The sequence below is a fragment of the Clupea harengus genome, chromosome 22 (assembly GCF_900700415.2).
Source record: "Clupea harengus chromosome 22, Ch_v2.0.2, whole genome shotgun sequence".
NCBI lineage: Eukaryota > Metazoa > Chordata > Actinopteri > Clupeiformes > Clupeidae > Clupea > Clupea harengus.
In genome coordinates, this window is record NC_045173.1 from 19,776,344 (window position 1) to 19,789,517 (window position 13,174).

Consider the following 13,174-nt stretch of genomic DNA (forward strand, 5'->3'; position numbering starts at 1 on the left):
TTCCTTGCAGATGCTAATCTGGCGGGTCATTTATGCCGTGCCCCAGTAACCGTTCCTACCCCCCAGAGGACCGGAGCTCAAATCTAATCTCTCTAGGTCGTTGTGTGGGCCAAACAAGGCCTCTTGGGAGAGAAACCCAGTGGTGATGAATATTGTTTGGGTTTTGTGTCTTTCTCACTTTGTGATGGAGACCAGTCATAAACAGTGATTATGTCTCCGCAGTTACAAAGAGAAAAGACTGTGGTAAATACTGCCTCACCACCCTCTTAGTGTCAAGCTGTAAACTCATGAATTCTCATTGTTCTCACGTTCTCTCCCTCTATCACTTCCTTCCTTTCTGTCTCTCTGGTCATCTTTTCTGCATTACTTTTCTCCTCCTCCTCCTCTCTCTCTCTCTCTCTTTTTCTCTCTCTTTCTTTCTCTCCCTCTCTCAGACATGCCAAAGGAGCAGCGTCTACAGGCGGTGCGTGCGGCGGTGCTGCTGCTCCCAGACGAGGCTCGCGACGCCCTGCAGACGCTCCTGTGTTTCCTGAGCGACGTAACGGCCAGCGTGGCCGACAACCAGATGACCTGCACCAACCTGGCCGTGTGTCTCGCCCCATCTCTCTTCCACCTGAACACACTGCGCCGCGACAGCTCCTCACCCAGGTAGGTACAATAGGTGACAAGCCCAAACTGTGGCGTGGAGGTGTGTGGATGGTTGTAGAGAACTGATGCAAGTGCAAAGCGACACATTTTTGGACGTGTCTAAATTATGCACGCGTTCATGGCCAGTGATTGTGCACTTACTTGTGTTTGTGCTGGTGTGGTCTTTTTAAAGACACGTAACACTGTAGGTGTCCTCACATGTCTTTGTGAGTGCGAGCGCTGATCGCTGAGCGTGTGCGTTTGCGTGTGTGTGTGCTTGTGTGTGGCCAGGATGCACCCCACCTTCACCCTCTTGAACTTCTTTCTTTCGTCAAATCAAACAGACAGCCTTTAAGTACTGTCTTAATTGTCTCGGGAAGTTTTGTTAATACCGTGTAATTACACAAAGCAGCCAGTTACATAACAGACAATACACAGTGCTGCCCCCAACACAGGAAGGGGGAAGCAGCTTCACAGGGCTGTAGACAGGATGGGAAGAGAAGAGAGGAAGAGAGAGGGGCTGGGAGAAAGACTGAGAGGAGGATGGAGAGAATGACTGTGCCAGCACAGGGTAGATGGATAAGAGAGGGAGCAATATATAGGGGGTAGGCCTGTTTGAAATGTGAAAGAGAGGATACAGACTTTTTTCTATTTGGTTATATGGTATGAAGTTGCCCCACCCAGTTTCTTATGCAACTCCATTCTACCCAGTTTTCTTTCATCACACTCTCTCTTGTGTTGATGGAGGTCTGTGTGTGTCAGTATATATGTGTGTGTGTGTGTGTGTGAGAGAGAGAGGAAGTGTGTGGTTATAGCATTAACCTAATATATACGTGTGTGTGTGTCTGTGTTTGTTACAGAGTCATGAATAGGAAGCAGACCCTAGGTAAACCTGATCAGAGGGACTTGAACGAGAACTTGGCTGCTACTCATGGCTTGGCCCACATGATTCAGGAATGCCGCAAACTCTTCCAGGTAAGTGACCTCTGACCCAGCCACTTTCTTTCCACTCCATGCAAACACAGAGGCTGAGTAAAGACACTGACAGAATCATGCAGAGATTTTCTGCATGTGTTGCACTGTGCATCCCTTTCTCTCTCTCTCTCACGCACACATCTCCTCTTGACATTTACCTTGTACCTGACCTAAACTGCAGGCACATTTCTGTTATTTACCTAGCAAAACATTCCATTTGTAAAATACATTTAACGCCCAAATCGCAAATACCAACCTATGATGTATACACAGGGATATGCCTTTTAATGAAAGGCTTATACTCTGGAGCACATACTGTACATCTCCTTCTTGTTACTCAGCCCTACACAAACAGTCCTTGAATTGCAGGGCAGGTTAATCAGAGTTGGCTTATGAAAGGCTAGGCCAACTCCCACCAGGCTTTTTGTCTGGGTGTTATTGGCTGCCACAGCAGTAGTGTCCGCTGTAGAGTTTTTGTTGTTATGCATCAGAGGTAGGGGGTTTGCAAAGCTGATTAGACTCACCTCAAGCCTTTTTTTTTCCCCCCGGATGTTATTTACTCCACTTTCTTAAAGAGAAACTTCTCTTGTTTCAAGTTGGTGGTTGCTGGGGCCACTCAAGGCCTTCCTGGAATGCCAAAGCCCATGATTATGTAAGGTCATGACCCTGTCTGAGCATATGGCAGAAGGCCTCAAGAAGCATGCCACAAAACAACAACTTTCTTCCGCCCTGCACCCCCCCCCCCCCCCCCCCCCCCTCCACCCTTACCCTTGCCACCCCAGCCCAACCCAAACATCTCGGCTGACCTTGCATGCCAAGGCCAATGGGAAGCCGTTGAATGGATAAGCGCAAAAATAAAGAATGATTGGCCACCGGTCTCAGGACTCAGCCCGAGCACCGCCTGACTGAGGCGTATGAGGTCATGAACGCTTGGCCCTTCCACACTGACGATTATCAGTCAGGCTCTGGTCTCTCCGTTTCAGGGCAATGGCAGCCACTGCAGGAGATTAGGATCTATATTTTGACATAGTCTAATAGCATAATACTTAATAGCGTTTCTGTTAGCAGTTATCACAAATTTGTATCATCTTTGACCTTTTTATCTGTGTGGGGTTTCTTGGAGGTGAACTAAGGACACGCCACCGTAGAGATGGCTGACTCGCTCGTGTTTTTTTACCCTGCTCTGTTCCGCTCTTTATTTTCAGCTCTGATAACTGAATTATCTCCGCTAATACTTAGCACAAGACGCCATGTATCTAACCGGCAGCATGACCGGAAAGAACAGAGAGCCTTAGAGCAAACAGGAAACGAACAGATAACATATCTAGTGAATCACACTGGATTAATGGCATCCATCCCTTGTTTCATGCTGAATTATTGTGGTTTGACATTTCCAGAAATCATGCCAGAATAGGCTGGTGATGTTACTTAATGCACTCTATTGACTCTTATGTAATGTGTTTATGTGAAGATCACCTTGATTTCAGTGACTTGTTGATATCATTAAGGGCATGAGATCTAAACAGTGCAGAATAGTGTCTTCAATCCACTGATGCATATTCTAATGCATGGCAACGTCCCACTTGTCCTGTTGCAGATCCCGGAAGAGATGAGTCGCTGTAGGAACTCCTACGTGGAGCAGGGCCTGAGCCCCGTGAGGATGGAGGAGCTGCTGGAGGGCTGTGGGCCGCAGGGCTACCGCACTCACCTCAGGGAGAGTCTGGACGCCCTGCTCAAGGAGGCCAAGGACAAGTTCCGGGGCTACGACAGCGTCTCCACACCCGAGCCTGCCGAACTTGCCTACAAGAAGGTACTAGATGCTAAACACAGCAGACACACACACACACACACACACACACACACTGATGCACACACACACTGATGCACACACACACGTATAGCACACAGACAGAGAAGTCCATTTAGATTACTCTCCCATGATTATAGTGTTCATTCTTGTCACCCTCGTTTGGGTAAAACGTTTTGTTTTATGAAGTGACAAACCAGAGTTAATGTCACACAGCTGGTTACACCACATCCAGATTGACCTACAGTGAGCTCCAATTTGTTTGTTTTTTTATGCCAGTTTGAGTCACTCTTTTGGACTGAATTTGAGTATTTCTCAATGTCTTTCTGGTGATTGATGGAAAAGCCTAGTGAGCTTTTTCCTGTGAACCAGGGCTGATGTTCGTGTGAAAGCAACACAACCTCGTTCTGTTCCCAGCATCCTTTCTGGCGTCTTGCCCGCCATGACATCACCCTTGATGTCGCCATGCCGTGCTGTGCTCTTTGCCCCTCCGCACTCTACTTCCTGTTCCCCACATACCATGCTGCTCATGCTTCCCATACACACTTCCTGCTCAGCCCTGGAGGCTGTAAACTCCTTTAGGGTGGAATCAGTGTCCCAATTCACTGCTTCTCCCTCTCCAAAGTGTAGTGTGATACCTTTACATGACGGGGTGAGAAAGGGATCCGGGACAGAACCTTAAAGCATCAGATATTTCCTACAGGATTGGCCTGTAGGTTTTGTTACTAGTATTTTAGCCACGGTTTGGCCAAAAACATGAGAGGCATTTAAGCTTTCTGTGTCCATAGAAACCGTTGAACAGATTTAGCCCACTGGTCCACAGTATCTCTAACTTGCCTACAGAAAATCATAACCATGGCAACAATAATGGAGAAAAGAATATTGTCTAATTTGCCATTGAACATAGAAGATATATAAGCAAAAAAACAAACAAACATTTACCTCACCCCTTCTCCTCCAGGTGCATGATGGCTCCCCGCTGCGGATGTGGAAGGCGTCTGTGGAGGTGCCTGCGTCGGCGGAGGAGGTGCTGTCTCGGGTCCTGCGGGAGCAGCAGCGCTGGGATGAGGACCTGTTGGAGGGCCGCGTGGTGGAGACGCTGGAGGAGCGTGCCGAGGTCTACCAGTACGTTCGCAACAGCATGGCTCCGCACCCGCCCAGAGACCATGTAGTGCTCAGGTAAGCGCTGCTCCTGTCTGTCCGGACACAAGCCTCACCTTATCCACCTCTCTCTCTATCTATCTATCTATCTATCTATCTCTCAATATATCTCTCTATCTATCTGTCTGTCTGTATTTGTATTCATACAAACGGATTTCTGTTTCTGTCCCCCTTTCCTCTCCTCTTTGCCTCATTCTCTGTAGTGGTTATTAACAACTGCATTTCAGCAGCACTTCTCATTTTTGTTGCATCAAAATATCAAGTAGACACTTAAATACTTGCCTCATATGTTGTTGAGCATTTAGTAAGTATTCTAACCTTCTACATGTGTGCGTTGTTTGTGTGTGTGTGTGTCACGTAGGACGTGGCTGAGAGACTTGCCCAAGGGTGCGTGCGCCCTGGTGAGTGCATCGGTGGATCATGACAGGGCAGCAGTGATGGGGGTGCGTGCCAACATCCTGACCTCCCGCTACTACATGGAGCCCTGTGGCCAAAACAAGACCCGGCTCACACACATCTCCAGGGTGGACTGCCGGTGAGTTGACATTACCCCATTACCCCATTTCCCAACCCACACATGTTCACATGCAACATATTCCTGCTCAGTGCCAAAAACTACTTTTATCCACTGATAAAAATGTACTATTGTGCTATTTCAGTTCGTGCACTATTCTCACGTACACATGAGCACTTATTCACAGAAAACACACACTTGCACTCAGGGAGGGATTATAGTGTCAGTCTGTTCCACACACAGCACTAATCTGTCTGCTTTATGCTGCCTCTTACAAACACATCGGTCTTGCACAGACCCTGGAGAATGTAGGTAGCCTCTTGTGCTGCCTCAGACAGACTTAGCTAACCCTCTCTCTCTCTCTCTCTCTCTCTCTCTCACTCTCTCTCTCTCTCTCTCTCTCTCTCTCTTTCTCTCACAGGGGTCGATTCCCAGAGTGGTACAATAAGCTCTATGGACACCAGTGTGCTGCGGAGGTTGTAAGGATCAGAGACTCCTTCACCTCCCCGATGGAAAAATAAATCCCTCTCTCCTTCACCCTTCGTTTCAGTCTCCTTTTCTCAGAAGGACTCCTCGGCCACCAAGGCTGCTGTCACCTACACAGCCTCAGCCACTCAGAGAGTATTTAAGGACAACATAACGTCGGTATACAGTTCTCATTTTTTGTCTCTACACTACAGTTGATTGACAGGTCAAAGGAAAACAACACCCCAAGACTGGAATGGACACATGACTGCCCGCGTCTTGAACTGTGACATCACTTTCAGAGGGTGCACACCATGTTACCCGTCCAGGGGTGTTAACAGTGATGCCAAAATTTCATGGGGTGGGCAGGGGCAGGGGCAGGGGCAGGGGCAGGGGCAGGGGTTCTACTGCTTCTGGGAAGCAAAATGGACTATGTATACAAAATGTGTATCGATGTATATGTGTATTGGGGAGATTATATTATGTGCGTGTGTACCGTGTGACTGAGAGACAAATGAGATGTATTCCATGCACTGGCTCTCTGCTGCAATATAGTATAAAAAACATATGTTATCAGAAATGTATGTGTGTGTGTGTGTGTGTGTGTGTGTGTGTGCGTGTGCGCATATGCGTGTGTGAGCATGTGTTCATCAGTTTCAAAACAGCAGTGTCATAGTAAAAATTGCCCTTTCATTAGTGGAACTACACTAACTTTGTAAAGAGTTAGTGAACAAATGACTGGGGGTGTATGTGTGTGTGTATTTGTTAGTGTGTGTACACTCGTTTGTGTTGTGCAGGTTTGCTTTTGTGTATCGTTGTTCGTGTGTGTGTGACAGCCTTGCTGACAGACAGTGTGAAAAAGCCTGAGAGGTGGCTGGAACACCTGAGGCTTAAGACGTAGGAGGGCCGACTGGTTTGGGATTGAGAGTTGAACAGCGCTGTAGTTAAGTAGATTAGTGCATATGTCTGGCTAATTCGTGGGCTTTAATCTTTACGAGCCCAGAATGAAAAGAAAAGACCAACACATGGAGGGACCAAAATCGTCACAATAAAGCTTACTGACCAATTGCCATATAGGCCACTTTGAAGAGAGAGAGAAACGGTCAAGGAGGAGAAGGGTGTAACAGAAAACAAAGATGGCTGACCGCAGTGTTTAAGTGTGATGTTTTGGAGTTTTTTGTTTTTCTTTTCGATCTATTTGGAAATAGCTGACAGTAGCTATTGTCTCTCAGTTATCATGAGCCAATCCACCCTTGAGCAGATGAAGGCATCTCTTGCCTTCCGCTCACCTTTGTGAGAAAAAGTGATAGGAGATAGGACTGGGAAAGAGAGGGGAAGTTACGGGGGAGGTCCTTTTATAAAGGTGAATATATTACAGGTTTTACTGTAAAGGAGTTGGAGATTGAACTAAGGGGGGAGACAGAGGACAAGGGTAGAGAAAGACAATGTTGTGATAAGAAGGAAAACTATAACAACTGTCAGCTTCTTTGTTGTGTGTATTTCTGTTTTCAGTGTTAACCTAAAAATGAAGTAAAAGACTAAATAGTAACAAAACATACACTACCATTTATCCTCTAAGATTCAAGAGCAATTTTGTGTTGAAATCTATAACTAATTTGCTCTGCCTTGTGTTGTAAACCTTAAAAGTGTATGCCACCCAAATAAGGATAACGCATGACAATGAACGTTAATTTAAGCATTCTTGTATTTATACCTCAAATATAATGTCATTTTTTGTATCATGTTATTTTATTGTAAATGTAATGCTTTAAGTTACAGAAATGAAAATGTAAATGGTTTATCTTTTTTATTATTAATATTATTTCTGTACAGATTAATCATGGCCCGTGCACTATTAAATGTCTAAAAATGTATGAAGTCTGTGTGATTTTTTTATGATGTCATGAAACTGATGAACACTATACGTATGCAGTATGATGCGTGTATAGGTTTTAAAAAACTTCACTGGCAACGCATCTGTTATACTGACAAAAATTAAAAAGAACAAAGATGTGTTAACTACGTAAGATTCAACCAACAAGCATCTTGCAGTTTCTACATATGGTCATGTATTAGATAACAACCACTTGGCTCATTGTTTTACACTGTATCAAGCTCCAGTCCTGTTTAGGCGTATAGAGTCATAATTTACCCTCCCTATCTTAATTCCAATTTAAGACTTCACAGTCGTGTTACTTCTTTGAGCAAGAATCCCAAATTTCACTCGATTTTCTTCACCGTGTAAGACATGCCAACTGCCCTGTCCAAATAATAATAAAAAATAATCACTAAACAACTAAATAGAGTAGAGAATAAACAGACTAGAGGACTTTTAATATGTGTGAAGCCTGGCCTGGCTTCGAGCTACATTGGTATGTGAATGCCTTTGCCATGTGAAGACAGGCTAAACGCGCTCTTCATATGGTGTGCTGAGATGGCAATTCAGTCCCCCTCTGTCCCCCCCCCCCCATGGGCCAGAGGCCTCAGAATGAGAAAGAGAGGGAGGCCTTGTGCCTGTTGAGGATTACAGCATTACCTCCTTCATACTCTCTCTGGAAAACATCATGTGCAGTGGCGGGAGATGGCAGCTGCATAGGCTGGTGATCTCAGAGGCTGTTGCTTACATAACAGATCCATACCACGCAAAACAAAGAGGGGATTGTGGTCACAGGGTCCCTGGGTTGAACACAAGGAGGCTCTCTCTCTCTCTTTTTCTTTCTCTCTCTCTGCCCTGCTGGATGGACATGAGCAGAGAGATGTAAATACATAGTGTCAAATGGCAGAATACACAAATGTATATCGTGGACAACAGGAATGATCACTGAAATATAATTCCACAATGACCCTGTCCCTTCCATGGTGACCTCTGAGGGGACCTGATTAGCTACCCCCAAGACATCATGATCTGAGAAAAAAAATAAAAAACCACCTACTTACACACACAGGCATACGTGCTCACACACATACCGAGCATAAATATTTTCTCTCACACACACACAACCAGAGAGAGAGAGAGAGAGAGAGAGTCTGTGTTGGGCCTCTGCTGGGAACCAAAACATCTCTGTGAGCAGATAACAGGAGCCTGAAGCGGGCAGCTCAGAGCGCATTCCTGCCTGCTCCTTTGAGAAACGAGTGGAGGAGGTTTCCCACATTGATAAATGCGAAGGATGATAATGCTGACGTACATGTAGCGAGAGAGGGAGGGGGGTACAACAACAACGATGGGAGTCTTCAGTCAAACTCCCCTCCTCTGTCACGAGCAGTGTGTGGGTTTCTTTTTTTTTTTTGTTATGTGCTGTTTTGACACTATTTTGGCCTTTCATAAGAGACAAAAGTATTTGCCTAAGCTACACAGACATGGAGCACCCCATCTTATGATATGGTCTGTGATTTGGTCAATTATCAGTGATATTATTAACTATTATATACTTTTCTCTTGTTTTCAGAGCGGGATTCCTTCGGTTTTTGCAACTCCTGCCCTGTTTTGTTTTTTTCCCCATTAGAAACAAGTTAGGAAATGGCTTAACATTTTTTTTTATAACAAATTAGATACAAGCTTTGTGCTCAATAACTGTAGAATAACCCATACCAGTCCAGTCCATGAACTGCCATTTGTTTCAATTCCAAATGATACATTTCTTTGGTGAATTGGCTGGTAGGTCCTAGAAGGCTGAGGTCAAGATATCCAGAGATGGTCGAGGTTTCCACCAACCACATTGGTTGTCATAACATAGCCAACACTGCCATCTTGTGGCAAGGTAAAGACCTGAGCTTCTTAGGGTACTGCCTCCTGTTCAGCGCAAAGTCTCAATAAGATTCACCGACACCACACAATTCCAATACTTTGACCAGAGTTATGCTTTACTTTAGAGTAATAAGCATAATACAGTAATACATGTTCTCTTAATGTAAGAACATGTTCTCATTTTTTGCAAAACCAGGAAGTAAATTGCTTGCATTTTCCAAACACAACCAATCAAAATGCTACACTTATTCACCGGTGTCACACAGAAGGAAAAGTTAGAAGGGGAAGAAGAGAAAGAAGGGGAGCTGTCTCTGATGAGATTAGGGCTACGCTTATTGATCGTACGATTAACCACTAGTTAAATATGAGGGAGCCTGGACTGAGAGTCTAGCCCAATTTTAGTCAGATTACAGTGGCTTCCTTTTTTTAATCCTTTAGATATGAGAACAGGTATTTAACAATGTAATAGCTACTTCAGCATCACTCTATCTAATACAATATTATATAAACATTTGTAACTCTAAGGCACCCATTACTGCACTGCATTCTACAAATGGATAGCCAGTGTTATCATGGGTTATCATACCGTCTGAATTTATGTAGTCCTATTGGGTGCCTTAAAATATAGCCGTCCAGAGAATCAGACTGACTTTGACCTGTATTTTCTCTCAATGTTCTCTCAAAATTGTGGACAATACTGTATCTTTGAGTTTGAGGCTACAGTCCAAGTGGGTGGATTTCTGGGCATACCAGGCCTCTGATAGACAGGCCTGATCAGATATCAATGTCTCCAATAACTCTCGACTCCTGGTACATCCTGGTAAGATAGATCATGCTTCCTAAACAAGCTAGAGCCATCCCCTTTGCGAGGATGATTCTGTGGTCTTCCAGTTATTGGATGAGCAATTTTACAAAGAGATGTTACTTCAGCAACAGGAAAACTTTAAAGGCTTGAATCAGCTAGTCATGGATGGTACTAACACAAGACTGGATGGCATTATTAGAGATTTACAGGATCTGAAGATAACCGTGGAATTCACCCAAGATAAATGTGATGAGACAAGGGGGGGATATAAGGAGATCAAAACAAAAATGATGATAAAAGCTTTACATTTTAAAGACAGGCAGAGTGTCCTTCCCTCTGCCAAGAAACTGAAGGGCACAAACCTCTACATCACTTCTCAGAAAGACTTCTCAGAAGCTGTACAACTGAGGAAAGAATTGCTCCCCACGATGAAATCTGCCCAAGAAAGAGGCGATAAAGTCAGCTTGAAGTAAGTTGTCATGTCCAGGGATGAACAAACTCAATCACAGGCTTAAAGTGCCTGAAAGCTAAAGTTTCTTTAAAAGGATTGTGTCTTATCTTTTTATACAGTTTTTTTTGTTTTATGTGAAAATGACATTGTTGTCATTAGGTTTACCAAGGAAGGGATTAGTATTAGCTCATTGAAATATATGCAGCCTCGGGAATCAAATTCATGAGATTACCAGGATTTGCCTTTCAAACAATATTCATGTTTTAGCCCATTCAGTTGTGCTACAGAAAGATATTGCAAGTACCGACACCAAAGTAATATGGCTACAGATTCACCTTCCACAATGTAAGCCATTTCTAGTTGGTTGTTATTGGTCGCCCAGTTCTAATGTGATGTATTTGGAATAGAATATAAGAAAATCTGAAAATCATGACAGGCAGTAAAGATATCTTCCTTCTTGGTGACTTGAATATTGACTGGTTTTCTATTAATTGTCCATTATGTAAGAAGCTGATTTCTATGGCAGATGCTTGTGGTCTTGGCCAGGTTGTGACTCAACCTACAAGAATGTCTACAACCAGTGGTGTTAATAATTGAACCTATATTGATCATATTTTCATTAACATACAAGAGCTGTCTTCACGAGCAGTATCAGGGGCAGTGGGGTGCACTGACCACAATTTAACTACTTTATTGATTGATTGATTGATTTTATTTGTAAGCTGAGGGATAGGGTTACTAATTACTTACTATTAAATTACATTCAAAAGAAAGAAAAAATACAAGAAAATTGCAGCTCTGTAAATGACTGCAAAAACAAAAATCAAACAAACAAATTTAAATGAAATAATTTGTAGGAAGACAAACAATTCCCAAATGATTTGAGGGAAATCACTCAATTCGCAAAAGTATGTGGAATGTGTGGGTCAGTTCATCAACAGGCCATATGATATGGCTAATTACTTTCACCTCTTCATCAACAAAGTCGACAGTTAAAGATCTTGCATGCAACTAGATTATGTCAATCTAACATGCAACACTCTGATAAAACATGATAAAGTTAAGCAAGACACAGTTGAAGAGATGTTGCTCTCCATCTCGGAAGACTATCCAAACCACTATGTAATATTTTGAATGGATGTATAATCTAAAATCACACTCTTATCCAAAGATGGAAAAGCTGTAATTGTAGACCAATTAGTTTACTCACTGTGATAAGTAAGACATTTGAGAAGATAATGATAATCAAATGTTACATTATTAGCAGATAATAGTAGGAATGGACCACTTACAAAAGCACACCCACAGGACATTTTTAGTTCTCAAAGATGGATCTCTGATTGCTCAGGAGACCCAAATGTGATCTCATTATTGTTTTAATTACGTATCAATTTAATCACAGATACTTCACCTAAAATTCCTTAGGAGAGATTAGATGAGTCACTTTACTGTAAAAAAATCTGCGATAATTGACAAAATGTTCCCCTAGCTACCCCTCTTCACAACAGCTTTGAACAGTCTTCTGGGTAGTTAAATGCACTTTATTGTGAAAATGTGTGCCTCACACCCAAACACCAATGTTGTCTTGCGAGAGAAACAGAGGAGGTAAAATTGAGATGTTTAAACATTTAGTAAAAACTGAGCATGATTTGTGATCCTTTTGAGATCTCTCCTTTAACATCTTAGGAGAAATTTGGTCCATATAGAAATATGAGAAGCAGGAGATTTAAACCTAAATCTCGCTTTCAATCTCATTGTTGTCTAGGACGAACTAAGGATATAATAAGATCTCTATACTCTACTAGCACTGCATTAACACGCATGACTGATCAACGGCTAACACATATGGATGATAGCAAACTAGTTGGAGCTGTGCCCTTGGATTTGACAGATGCTGCATTTGATGTATTTTACCAACATATTCTATATGCTAAGCTTAAATGTTATAGTTGTTCACCTTTAGCTCTTGCTTGGATGAAGAACTGCCTCTCTGAAACAACACAGTGAGTATTTTTCAATAGCAGTTTTTCTGACAGCAAAAGAGTACCTTGCGGTGTTCCACAGGGGTGTTGCTTGGGTCCATTTTCATTTTCAATTTTCATAAACGATTTACCATATGTTAATGATGGTGTTATGTACACAGATGACTGAACTTTATTCTGTGAGCAATCAACTTTCGTGGAGCTGAGAGTTCATGTAAATGTTGAGCTGCAAAGCACTATAAAATTGGTGAGAATGAACAACTAAGTGTTAAGCATTGCTAAAACTAAATGTATTGTACTTGCTAGGAGGAATGTTCTTGCTAACTCTATCGCACTGAATTGTCTAAAGATGGGATATCAGTTAAGCAGGTCACTAGCTCCAAACTAAATTATTCACTGTCTTGGCCTGATAACATTGTATCAATGATGGGAAAAGGCATCTTAATATTGTTTGTTTTATTTTATTGTTATTACTTTTGAATGGACTTTTGGGGATCCCACAAAAGAATAAAGAATTCTGTACTAAAATACAGCCAACTGTGAAAACAAACAAACTGTCCCAACTGCACACTAAAGAGTGGAGAGGCAAAGACATCATGGGATATGAGTGTGGATGTTTACAGAGGAACATTTGTATGTTTG

At 42.9% G+C, this 13,174-nt stretch overlaps 1 protein-coding gene across 2 annotated transcripts in view; it reads left to right on the plus strand.

The window, feature by feature from the left end:
* The window catches only part of dlc1 (DLC1 Rho GTPase activating protein), a 65,826-nt gene extending 58,973 nt beyond the window's left edge, over positions 1-6,853 (plus strand). For both annotated transcript variants that reach the window (XM_031560426.1, XM_042703061.1), the window contains exons 9-14: positions 435-648; positions 1,488-1,602; positions 3,200-3,412; positions 4,371-4,588; positions 4,932-5,105; positions 5,506-6,853. In XM_031560426.1, coding sequence (XP_031416286.1) covers positions 435-648; positions 1,488-1,602; positions 3,200-3,412; positions 4,371-4,588; positions 4,932-5,105; positions 5,506-5,605 — 1,034 coding nt within the window. In that variant the 3' untranslated portion in view covers positions 5,606-6,853. The remainder of the gene's footprint in view (positions 1-434; positions 649-1,487; positions 1,603-3,199; positions 3,413-4,370; positions 4,589-4,931; positions 5,106-5,505) is intronic.
* Positions 6,854-13,174: the final 6,321 nt, after the last annotated feature.